Raw genomic sequence first — 12399 nt, forward strand, 5'->3', positions numbered from 1 at the left:
ACTTATGCAAGCGGAATGTGTCCGCACGTGGAAGCATTTGTAGGATGCCTCATATGGACACAATAGTGATCGGCCGAAGCCGATCACAAAAATACACAGGTACTGTAAATGATTAATGCACAGGGTCATGCACATGACAAATAAAGTGTCTTTACACTAAATGTTAAGAAATATCTACACTTGGTGTAACTTATTCTGAATAAGGCACCTGACGACGAAAGGAAATGGAAGTATTTGGCGTATAAATGGCATATTTGTTAAAATATTCAATTAAAATTATTATTTTTTATCTCTTACAAAAGTTCAAACTTTTGTTTGGTCTCTTACAATATATATATATTTCAAACTTGTGTTTTGTCTATTACAAAATGTTGTTCTAACTTTTGTTTTGTATTCATCTGCTCTAGAAACTCTCTAGCCAATTTTGTCAAAAATCTTGGTTTTTTTAAAACTCTTTTGCTGAAAGGCACGCTGAAATGTTTACAATCGATATTCATGTCTTATTGAACAAAAGGCTGGGTTATAAATATTTACTGCATTGACCGTCTAAACTTATCAATTTTAGCGATACATTGAGAATTTTGAGATATTACAAAACGTAAATTTTGCAAGATAATTTCATCTTTGAAAGAAAATTTAATTAAGTTACAGGAAAATTGTCATTTTATGGTATTTGCGCAAAATGAGCTCTATTGTCGTTTTAAGTATTGATATCTACAAGTTTATGTAGAATAGAGACGCCTTTATAAAATTTGGTGCGCCAGACACTTTTGTCATACAGTGATCAAAGTATGACTCTTTTTCATTTAGCTGCACAAAAAATGAATTATGTACAGTATTTTTCAATCATTTAAACTTCTATGTAATAGCTATTTACTATTTTTAAAATTTGCACTATTCAATCTGTATTATATTAGTGTTTAAATTTCACACACCTCTTTATGATAACTACAGTATCTTACTCTAATTACATGTATATGTTAATATTTAACTTCATTTATGTGCTTCATTGACTGATTCTAAAAAGACATTAAAATATTTACATAAATGGTTAATCTGTACTTGAACACTCCTATCCGACTCAAGACCTTCTTCTGTCGCCGAACAAGAGTATCTGTTGTACTTGAGATCTCTAGTTACATATAAACTCAAGATCTCTCTGGTTTCTCTACCCATCTTTGTTCCGTTGACAAACCAGGTATAGGACAATGTGACGAGCTTGGAGTAGTAGTCAGGGGCTGAGGTGGATTGACTGGAACACATCAGCTCCACGTAGTTTTTTACATGAACTCGTATGTTTCTCTTTATTTTTGGGCTTACAGGCTTCGCTGCAATTAAGATGAAATGTTAAACAAAATTCAAATATCGAAACCTCTTTGTAGATTTTTCTAAAATGTAAATATCATGATAACTTTAAGGCGGCCACCAGATGATTAACATTTTTAAAATTTCAATTTTGAGCTGAAAAAAGGGCGTCAAAGAAAGTATTTACATTACTGTATTACTTATACATGTTACCTTAATATTCATATCATTTTAGCTTCAGCACAGAATGATAGGAGTGCATCTCCATGTGTATAGAGCTGTTATTTTTGCTCTTAAAAACAAATTTACTGCTTTTAAAATCAGACACGTAGCAAAAGGAGGGGGCAGGTTACAAAAAAATTGAATAAACATGTAGCCCCCCACACACTTTAATGGGCACATGTAAGAGATTGAATTGAAAATAAGGAAATAGGCAGTTAATATGATGTTAAAGGTATTCAAATTACTTGCCCTCAATCTGATTTGGATTTCCAGGATTTTGAAAAACAACTTTTTCCCTTTTTTGTCAAGTTTTTTGGATGAGTCTGCCACCCCCACCCCCTAACCCCCCCCCCCTCCCACACACACACTTTAAAAAAAATATGCTACGTGACTCAAAATGTAGGCAATTTGGAAAATATAGTTTGTTTCCCTTGGATTGAAATGACACACTTTCATTGGTGAAAAACATGATATGTGACTGCCGGATTTATCTCTATGTCCGTCTGGTGAGAATTATTATTTGGCAATATGGCCGACTCTTCGCCTACTGATCTCAAGATTTTAAAATATTTAATAGAAACCGAGTTCCGTAAATTCTTTAAAGAGTTGGAGCAGTTGCCCTTTATAGATTTAAGTTAGAGTAGTTGCTCTTTGACGACGTCGCTATGTCTCGGGTTGACAAATCTGAAAGTCAATGATAATAATCAACCCGATATATTTTAGAGTTAAATCAGTAACTCAACTATTAAGTAATAATGACCAATTTGTTACTCTTTTTCATTACATTGAAAGAACTATTAAAAATAAAACAAGCTTATGCCTGCCTCTAGTTTTGCTAAATAGTATATCCCTTGAGCGTTCGTACTTACATCAACCACTGCAATAACTGTATTTGACTCAACCTTTTCATACTGGTTACATTTGAATACTTACCTGTTACAACAAGAAAAAAACCTCTATCCAACGAGGACTCGTCGTCTGTTTTTTCAACAGAGTAGAATCCAGCATCGTCAAGCGTTATGTTCTTGATTTCAACATTAATACATGTGGAAGTATTTGGATCTTTGTTGACGGCATACTTTGATTTATTTTCCGTTTCTTCATATTTAACTTTACTTTTTTCTATTTGGATGATAGCTCGTGTTTCCCCTAGTGTGTGATAAATGTGAAATCCAGACGCTTTGATTAAATTTGGCCATTCCATTGTAACTGTACTACCATGTTGCGTTTGGACTTTGCCAACTATAAAGAAAAAAAAATAAATATGTAGATAAATAAATAAATAAATAATTAAATAAAATATGACTTTTTCGAATAAAGATAAAGCAACAATAATTTTATTTAATTTCCTTGAATGCGCACATTTATATTTATATGTTTTGATTTAACTTTAAAAGTATAAATTATATTTATTTAAATGAAAATAGTTTTACCTGTATAGGTCCACCTGGCGTATTCATTGGAAACACGCTCTGTCACATCGATAGTGATAGATGTATACAAGTAGACATCTTTTACAGTGTATCTTGTATTGTTTAAGTCAATCCAATAGTAATTATATTTAATACGAAATAGTGGTGATGTTTCATTTGTTGATACAGTCCAGATAAATGTTACATCACCATTCATAAACGATGACTTTACATTTTTAAATGTTGGTTTACCTGAAACTATAATGAAGATGTTTACAGTGTTTAACTAAAATCTACACGCATTATGAATGTCACAGTGTTCTGTTCTGTATTTTAAATGTCTAAAACTTCTCCTGATTTGTCTATTTTGTGAGACCTTGCATGCAAATTACGCCAGTGATGTATTATCATGACTGTTGTTTTTTGATGCGGTGTGCTTTGTAACACGTCTGTCATTTGCACGTACTGTCTTTTAATGTTTGAGTTAATACGTTATTTTGAATACTTACAAAATCCTATGAAACTGTGCTTGAGCATTTATAAAACAAGATACTTACAATAGGAAACGGATTATAAATAATACGTATTGATTGTTTTTAAAAAAAATTGTCTTAGTTGAGAGTATTTGACTGTTCACTATACAGTATTTTTGTTATTTAATAGGATATTCTGAAATTGTAAATAATTCTTATCTTACTTGTTTATTTCTCATAGAATTGAAATGCGTTATAATGACTTCCTGGTTACATTTGTATTTTGATTGATTTTTAAAGCTTGACAAGCCGTTTGTAAAGATTTTTTTTATTTGCTTGAAACATCATCTTACTTTCTCAGTGTAATAATCTGTTTTAAAAAACTACTTTGATCAATGTGCAAGGTTACTCATTTTATTTTTTGAATATTCTGGTTATTTTATATTAAAAGATGAACAATAAAGAGATGAAAATGTTCTTATGAATATTTATAAACGATTCACGTAAGTAAGAATATTCGCATGACCGCTGGAAAAGTATTCAACAGAAACAGCGAGGAGTGAAAAAAAAAAAGCAAACAAAAACAATCAAAACACCAAAAACAAGGAAAAAGTGAAATACTATTATGACGTTTAAACAAGTATTTCTTTTAAAATTTGGTTATGAAAGAATAGCTTTTATAAAAAAAACTCTTATTTATGAAATTTTCACTAAAACCTGATAAGAAAAAAAAATGAACTGAAACAGACCTCTTTATTACCACTTTGTCGACACCGACCACACTCTCGCGTCGATGCGTTTTATTTACATGCTGAATAATCTTGGGATACCTGATTAGGTGATTAGCTGGAGCATTTCCTGACTGGGACGGTCAGTGATAAATTAATTAATTAGAAATTATATCCAATGCTTTTAAATGCATTTGAAAGTTTCACACTGACAAAGTTGTCTAACAAACCAAAACAGCGTTATAAACGACATCTATGGCTTCAATTGATTAGAGCGAAAACTAAGTAAAACACTTTCAATTAGAAATAATGATGACATCATTTAAGTTCTGTGTTGATCGATTAATTGTTTATTATACTGGTAGGTAACTACACTGTACACAATATATTATTATAAGTTTTTAGCGTCAACAATGTTTATCTATAGTGTTTTTACTGCAGCTCAAGAAGGTGTCAGTTTGATCCATCCGGTTGTGAATGAGCTTTTGCAGAGAAGTGCTCGCTCTATCTAGACATACAAGTAGTATGCTGACGCTGAATGCTGCATTCATGCGGAACTTGAGGTGCATTAGATATGTAAACATATAAATGATATTTTAAGATTTAAATCACAGAAGTTTTATGATTTAGTAGGAAAAGTGTGGATTATTAATTTGAAAATTAAAATAATGTAGAAAAAATAATTTATAATAACTCATCATGTTAATTAAAACGGTTGACGCTGCTGGCTTTGCTGGTGAAAACTGTTTTATCCGGACTTCTTTTAATATAAGAGTGCGTTAAAACATAAAACGAATTAATTTTAATTCAAATCTTAATTTCAAGCATAAGCTTTGTGACCTGAAAACAATGGCATTTTTAAAAATAGCTGATATAAAACGGTTGTCGTTATACCAAGCTTATACCTGCCTTTGAAAAAGGAGCACATAATGAATATTTGCTATTCAGCAAAAATCAAAATAGCATGTTATTTAAATAAATATTTATGTGTACATTGCATATTGAAATGCATAGGTCTGGCCCCGAGGTTATAAAATCCGTACTCGTTCTCCAACTCGTACTCCGTACTTCGAGTATGTGTTCCACTGAGTACGGTTCTAAAAACCGAGGTTATAAACGTTTTGGAGTACGTTCTCCGCTGAGTACTATTTGGAGTATGCTCCAAAAACCGATCGATGAAATTTTATGTCTCTGGAGTAAGACAGAGAACGGTAATTCATGTAAATAGTCCTGGCATGTAGGCAAACTGTACATGTATTCATATTAATTATTTATCAGGAAAATGTAACACATTATTTACATGTACATATTACCTTCTGCATCTGCAAGCATGGAGATGTGTCTGCATCTATAACTTATGGATTTTTGAGCAACAAAGACGATAAATCCAGTGTAATTGGTAAAATTATCAGCAAATTGTGTTTATGTCATATTATGTCAAATGAAATTATAAATATCAACATTAAAAGCAATTGACTTATTGTTTGTACCTAGTTGTGTACATATCGTAAAAAATATGTTACATGTACATGTACATGTAAAGTTTAACGGAATAACAAAAACTAATAGTCAAAATCATGTAAAAGAAAAGAAAGAAGTAAGAATTTACACGGATATGAAGAGAGTATTTCAACATAGAATTTAGTTCAATATATCTTAAGTTTTCCTAGCTTTTTAACGATTTTGATATTTTACATGCCAGGAAAAGTTCAGAAACGACGCCAATCCAAAACTGGAAAGTCACTGCCCCCAAGTTGATATCTCTTAAGATATTTAGTGAGCAGTTCCTGTATTAGGACAAACAGGGAAGAGTTTAATTCAAAAATAGAAACATATACTTGGAAAAATCACAAAAAATACTGAGAAGATCCGTTTATTTTTACACTCATATAGTAAACACTAAGGAAATTATATGGGTATTCCAATTTAATTGCAACATACTTTATTTGTTTTAATTCTTGTGAGAAAAAACATTTAATATCTTGAAGGGGTGGGGTGGAGGTTGGAATTGCATCAATGAACATATGCCAAAAGCCGAGGACACACGAAAAGTTTCTCATTTTTATTATTTTAGGAATGTGCACGAGAAATAAAGAAAACTCACTAACTGAAATATTCTTGAAATTTCCAATATTAAACCGAAACAACGTGTTCAAGGAAACTGTGTACTAAAGTTGCTGTAACACTTTGTGTGGGGTATTATTGATGGTTCAAGTTTTTCTCACTTAGTCAAGACTTGAAAATGTGTGTTTGGAATTTATACATACACGTACAGTGTCATTTTTAATCTTAAATAACGTCATTTGATATTTTTGAGAGAGCCTTTTCCTATTCATCTTTAAATTTCGAAATACATGTGTTAATTTTGATGCATTTGACATAAAAATTTGGTTACTTTAGATAAAAAAAATTAAAGGAATAACTATATGAATTATCTAAATAGTTACTTGCTAATAAAATAAAACAATTTAAGAGGTGAATATTCCAAAAGCTAAGCTATTTAGAGAAAGATCTCTCACATGAAAAGGCGAAGAAGCTATTTGATCACAAGTAGTACATGTATTTTCAATCGATTGCATAGAATAACAATAATCCCCTTCAAATCTCTCTCTCTCTCTCTCTCTCTCTCTCTCTCTCTCTCTCTCTCTCTCTCTCTCTCATAAATTCTAGCTTCTATCATGCGGGTTATGATTAATTAAAGCATTATCTTTTTTTTTTCCATAAACAATCTTTGAAATAACTGTAAATTGCCCGAATTCTCAAGCAGAATATATACGTCGATCATACTTAATGTTTTTTCCTAACATTGTATTTAAGAATAAAATTTGATGTCATAACACCAAATTTTATTTTTAATTATTCATTTGTAGATACTAATATCATACTTAAGACTATGGGGTCACCGGGACCCACCATCCTTATATCCGAGCGCTCATAATCAAATGTTAAGCCAAACAATGCATTTCACCATACGTATGCATAGACATGTCTATGCTCTTTATGTTTAATTTGAAATAATTAATAAAGATCGTAAGGTAGATGATGTTCCATGGTAAAATTTCTTTGATATTTGGAAAATAGAAATTAAGAATTTAATGGTACTAATTGTTTTCACAGAATTTGCGTATAAATAAGGTAAATTAGTCGAAAACTAGCGCACGTTTATCTGCGCAATAAATATACATTTTTTTCAATGGGTGGCCCTGTAGCTTCCAGGTCGTCCATCCAAATTTTTCAGACCGGGAACTACAGACCTGCAGTTACATTGAAATCAGTTTAATGTAGAGAAATCCCCCAAGTTAAAAAAAACAGATAAATAAGACTCGCAAGTTGTACATTTTCGTTGCCAGAAGGAGTATGATTTAACTTTATTTGGACAATTCTTTTAGGGCTGTGGTGGGCGCCGGGTCCGATCTCCTTTACTCCGCCACTGATTTACCGCTTATTCAATAAAATGTTTCTCTTTTCAAGTTTTGTGGCATGCAACATAAATAATAATTGATTAATAAGTAAGTAATAGAAAGTGTTTGACTTTTATGCATCCCCCATCTTTTATAATGTTTAGAACTATACTCTGTTCCAAGTATTTTCTTCCACCACTTTTTGCTTGATATTTCAATAGTAGTAAATACCTTTGTGCTCAAAGCACGTTCATCCACTAATATAAAAAATGTCCATATTATCTGTTTTGAAACGCCCCCTCTACCGCTTCAGGTTTCAATACACATCCAAAAATTGAAAGTCTACGGAGATTTTGCATTGGATCAGCCATTAATAAGCCTGGATGATAATGTTAAAAAATTGCACGATGCATTCCGAGTGTATTCCGAATGGAGAAAAGATGTAAACATATCCCATTACAAATCTCCGTAAGAAAATTGTTTTCGTTCCTGTGAAATTGTATGAGTGAAAAGGGACATTTGTTCAATGAAGATATCTTGGATATATTCCCTTTCATCGATTTCAATTGTATTTTTTTCACAGGTATGTGTATTTTTACTAAAAATCATAAAGAAGTTGATGGAAGCAATAACTTGGGACATACTTTTTTATAACCTACATTTTAACTATAATCAAAAAAGGGAACCCGCAGGTACATCTGATTGAAATTGATTAATACCGATACATGATTTCTTTGTTTTAAATGATGGGGTGTATCGGTTGTATTTGACTAAAAACAGAATTCTTAAAAAGTCGAGCTAATCAACTATAGTATGTTGTACGTATATTTACATGTATATGTACATAAATTAATGAAGCAAACTTTCTAAAAGTTATTTTGATAATCTTTGTTGCAGTTTGCCTTTACTCTTAAATTCACCTCGATCTACCATATCTAGATATGTCATTAATAAAATGGTAAAACTTTTCATTTTAATTCATATACATGTAAAATATGGTTAAACTATAGCGTATAATACAGCAACGTTACAATATGAGCAATATTATATGTTTGCACTGCAATTTATTTAGATTAAATGTCTTGAGTACGACTTTGAAAAAGCATCATCACTTACTCAGAAAATCGCCGTTTTGTACTCAGCTGGAATACGAGTATGAGTATGAACAAGTTTTATAACCTCGATACCTCGAGTACGAGTACGGTTTGGAGCACGGAGTACGATTTGGAGTACGATATCGTACTCAAGAAAGTTTTATAACCTCGGGGCCTGGTGAATGAATGGGGTTCGTATGGTGTTTTTGAAAATATTTTCAAAATATTTGCTTCTTTATAATAACTGCACTTGTAGTTGTGTATAAATGAAAACAAAAAGGTAACGCTGATTCTCATTTGAGGCATTTTTTTTTACTTCCGTATTTCCGTCAAAATGATGGAAACAAATTTTCTTTTCCAAATATGCTAGGTACATAATGGACTAACTTCATTAGGGAACGTTTGAAAAAAACAAAATTAACAAACATGCATTTGCTACACACTCACTCTTTCAATTTCCTTGCACGCTTTTTTTATGGTTAATACTTGGAACCTTTTAAAAAATAATATCCTATCATATTGTGAATCAATCTTATCGCATTGTACATTCAGTCTATAATGTGCTATTTGTTAATATTGTTTATCCTGTAAATAAAATTTATCATGAAATCTTATGACAATAATTATAGCTATCGCATTATCTAATTGGCCCTTGTCAATGCAAAAAAGAAAATCATATTTTACTGTCTTTTTCACATTTTAAATAATATTTCACCCCTTCGAAAGCCAATTCATTCGAACGAAAGAACCTGATGATGAGCAAACCATTTCATCAAAAAACTATTTTAAAGAAAATCGTTTTAAATCCCTTTTAAATCAGAAAGGAACTGGTAAATATTAATTACGTTTACGTTATTGCTTTACAATAGTTTTAAAACGTCTAGAATCATTAATTGTGAGGAAGATATGAAGACCCCTTCCCAAAAAAATCATTTTTCCCTTAAGTGGTGCTCATTTTCCCCTAGAAATAAGTTTCCATATCTTCCTTATTCATGCACTTAATATATGATGCAAACTATTGTGGGCACTGTATATATTATCAATAATGATAATTATGTTAACATAGTAGATATTAAGGGACTTGGACACGATTTGACATAAAATGTTCAAATTTTGTTTTTCTATTTTCAATGTTTAAATTGATAAATATAGAAGTTTTTAATGCTATGTCAAAATTTGAAAGTCAAATATCAAGTTATAAGCAAGATACAGAGTTCATAGTTCTTTGTTTTGTAAACAAAGCTCGAATATTGTCATTTTTTCATATGTGTTGTATTCGTGTAAGTTTCAATCAAATGCATCTTTCGTTTGTTGATAATAGTTTTTATTAAGATATTGAGTTAGTTTAAATTGTTTTTACATGTCATTTTGTCAAAGAAATGGTAATTCTCTACATTACATTTTTGTAAACAACTATAAGACTCGAGCTTTGTTTACATAACAGCCAATTCTTACCTCTGTATCTCGCTTATAACTTAACTTTAACATTCAGTATTTTGGCCAATCATTTAAAATGCTCCAGTAAATCATTTTATACATTAAAAAAATCGTGTCCAAGTCCCTTTAAAATACAAATAGGATACTAGTACCTCACCTTGAATTTGTAGTCCAAAAGAAATAATCAAGGAGATAAATAGCATTATCATTGTTTTCAACATCATTGATATCCAAAAAAATAGGGATAAAAACTCATCAAAACATTTTTATAGAGATAAGGAAGTTTTTCTTTTATTAAGACGCTCATATCAGACAAATGTGTGATTGGAGGCGAGAAACTGAAATATTAAAGGGCCGTTTTTTTGTTTAAGCCAATCCTGAGTCAATATATTGCTTCCAGGATAATTTTTAAGGAACAGCCCCCCTCCCGAAAAAAAAACAAAACAAGAAGAAAGAAAATATGTACGGAAATTTTAAGACACACATTTTTAAAAAAAAAATGTCTAAATATAGGATATTCGACCAATTAAAATTCTATTATGCAGCTGCTATGGCCAATCTATATAGACAGCATTAATTTTTTTTTTGACAATTTGCAAATAACTTTTTTTTTAGAAACGTGTCTTAATCAAAGCTTTGCGCCATGTGTGGCAGCATCCATGATCGTGTTTTGAGTTGTTTGTTTTGTTTTTGTTTTGTTAAATATATTAATTCCCTATATCTTTACTATCTAAACTTCTGACGACGGTAACATTACTTACATGATTTTTTTGGGACTGATTTTTGATGATGTTTTGTATACATGTACCTGTATTTTCCTAGTCTATAAACATAACACTTTTATCATTTCCGAAATGTATTTGCAAATGTAAATACTAAAGTAACATTTATGAACAATTTTGGGAAAATATACCAATTTTAGAATTTGTCGTTATATTTGGACTCCGACAAATTAACTACCGTTGGTTTGACAATTTTTTTGTAGACACTTTGTAGCAAACACATTTATGACAAAAAGGTCAAAGGGATGAAGTGCTTATTTTTATCATAATTTTTTGGCTTTTAAGGCGACCTCACTATTTCCTTGTTAAAATGCATCTTAAAGATGAAAATGCAGTCAATCTGAAACACCAACTAAAACATTTCTAAAACAAACACATAGGGTTTCCATATATTAAGTACTTGAAGCTTCAAGTGCAAATAAAACATCGACATTTTGTTTTTGAATAAAATTCCCTTTGAGCATGTGAAGACAGCGACTATATCTGTCGTCGTATAATGTTTATAGGTTATTTATAGGGTTTCCGTATAAGTACTAAGTACTTGAAGCTTCAAGTGCAAACAAAACATCGACACAAGATTGAAAAAAATGTTATTGGGGAGATAATTTGCTGAGTCGAAAGTTGAGTGTTTTTTGTTTTTTGTTTAAATCAAATTCCCTTTCAGCATATGAAGACAGCGCTGTTAATGAAAAGTCGGTAATGTGTTCTGATATTATAAAACACAGCTTTTTCACGAAAATCAATTACAGTTGGTCACCTGTGTGACTTGTGTGAACTGAAATGGGCAAAAACAAACTTTAAAAAAAAAAACTAGATGCTGTCATTCGACAGTAATACCCGCACCAAGTGTTTGCCCCTAACTAATATTGTTTTGTACCAAGTTAAATTATAAATGAAGGCCACATGCAAGCTTCGGTAATACATTTAAAAATATATAATTTTCATAACTGAAGGATGAGAACCCATCCCATTATACACATGAGCAGCACTTTATGTGCAATTTGGGGTTGAACTGTTTGCAGTGGATTTTCAGTTAATCAATAATCTTAACATTTCATGTCATAGAAACTATAATGGTATATATAATTATTGCAAACAAAATTAAAAATTAAATTATGCCCCCCTCCCCGTGGCGGTTGCCTGCTTAAGACTTGCTTCTGTGTGCCTAGATGTACATCATCGTGTGAACAGATTTAGAGAAGGGGTGGGAGTGGGGGGTCCAGACCCCACCCCCCCAAATGAGTTATATTAGGAAGGAAGGAAGGAAGGAGTATTTCTTTCTTAATGTATTATAATGCATCAAATACAATGTAGGCCATGACCTTATTGGGCTGTTCTGACCCCATGAAACAAGAAAATATAAAATATCTTCTAATGTCATTATGATGCATCAAATGCTGTAAAGTACATGCCCCCAGGTGTTGTCTTTAACACCCCCTTATGAAATAGAAAATGATGATACACTGTATATTTTGTTAACTTCTGAAATCCTCATCCCTAAACCATATATTCTTGCTCTTTTTGTCATTGCGCATCAAGTTGTAA

At 31.4% G+C, this 12399-nt stretch overlaps 1 protein-coding gene across 1 annotated transcript; it reads right to left on the minus strand.

Annotated features, from left to right (window-relative positions):
• Window positions 1-993: 993 nt before the first annotated feature.
• Window positions 994-3928, minus strand: LOC128174890 (uncharacterized). The gene is made up of 3 exons (XM_052840316.1): window positions 2961-3928; window positions 2461-2769; window positions 994-1328 (listed from the first exon to the last, which is right to left on the minus strand). The coding sequence occupies exons 1-3, from the start codon at window positions 3154-3156 to the stop codon at window positions 994-996; spliced, it is 840 nt and encodes a 279-aa protein (XP_052696276.1). The 5' UTR covers window positions 3157-3928.
• Between the last annotated feature and the right edge of the window lie 8471 nt (window positions 3929-12399).

This window comes from Crassostrea angulata, chromosome 2 (genome assembly GCF_025612915.1).
Source record: "Crassostrea angulata isolate pt1a10 chromosome 2, ASM2561291v2, whole genome shotgun sequence".
Taxonomy (NCBI): Eukaryota; Metazoa; Mollusca; class Bivalvia; order Ostreida; family Ostreidae; genus Magallana; species Magallana angulata.

What these genes read in the sequence shown, in the direction of transcription:
- LOC128174890 (XM_052840316.1), bottom strand. Translation starts at nt 3,156, where the DNA reads ATGAATGGTGATGTAACATTTATCTGGACTGTATCAACAAATGAAACA. An exon ending in CGCCAGGTGGACCTATACAG is followed by an intron (nt 2,770 to 2,960) that starts GTAAAACTATTT and finishes TTTTCTTTATAG; the next exon opens with TTGGCAAAGTCCAAACGCAA. An exon ending in TTTTTTTCTTGTTGTAACAG is followed by an intron (nt 1,329 to 2,460) that starts GTAAGTATTCAA and finishes TCTTAATTGCAG; the next exon opens with CGAAGCCTGTAAGCCCAAAA.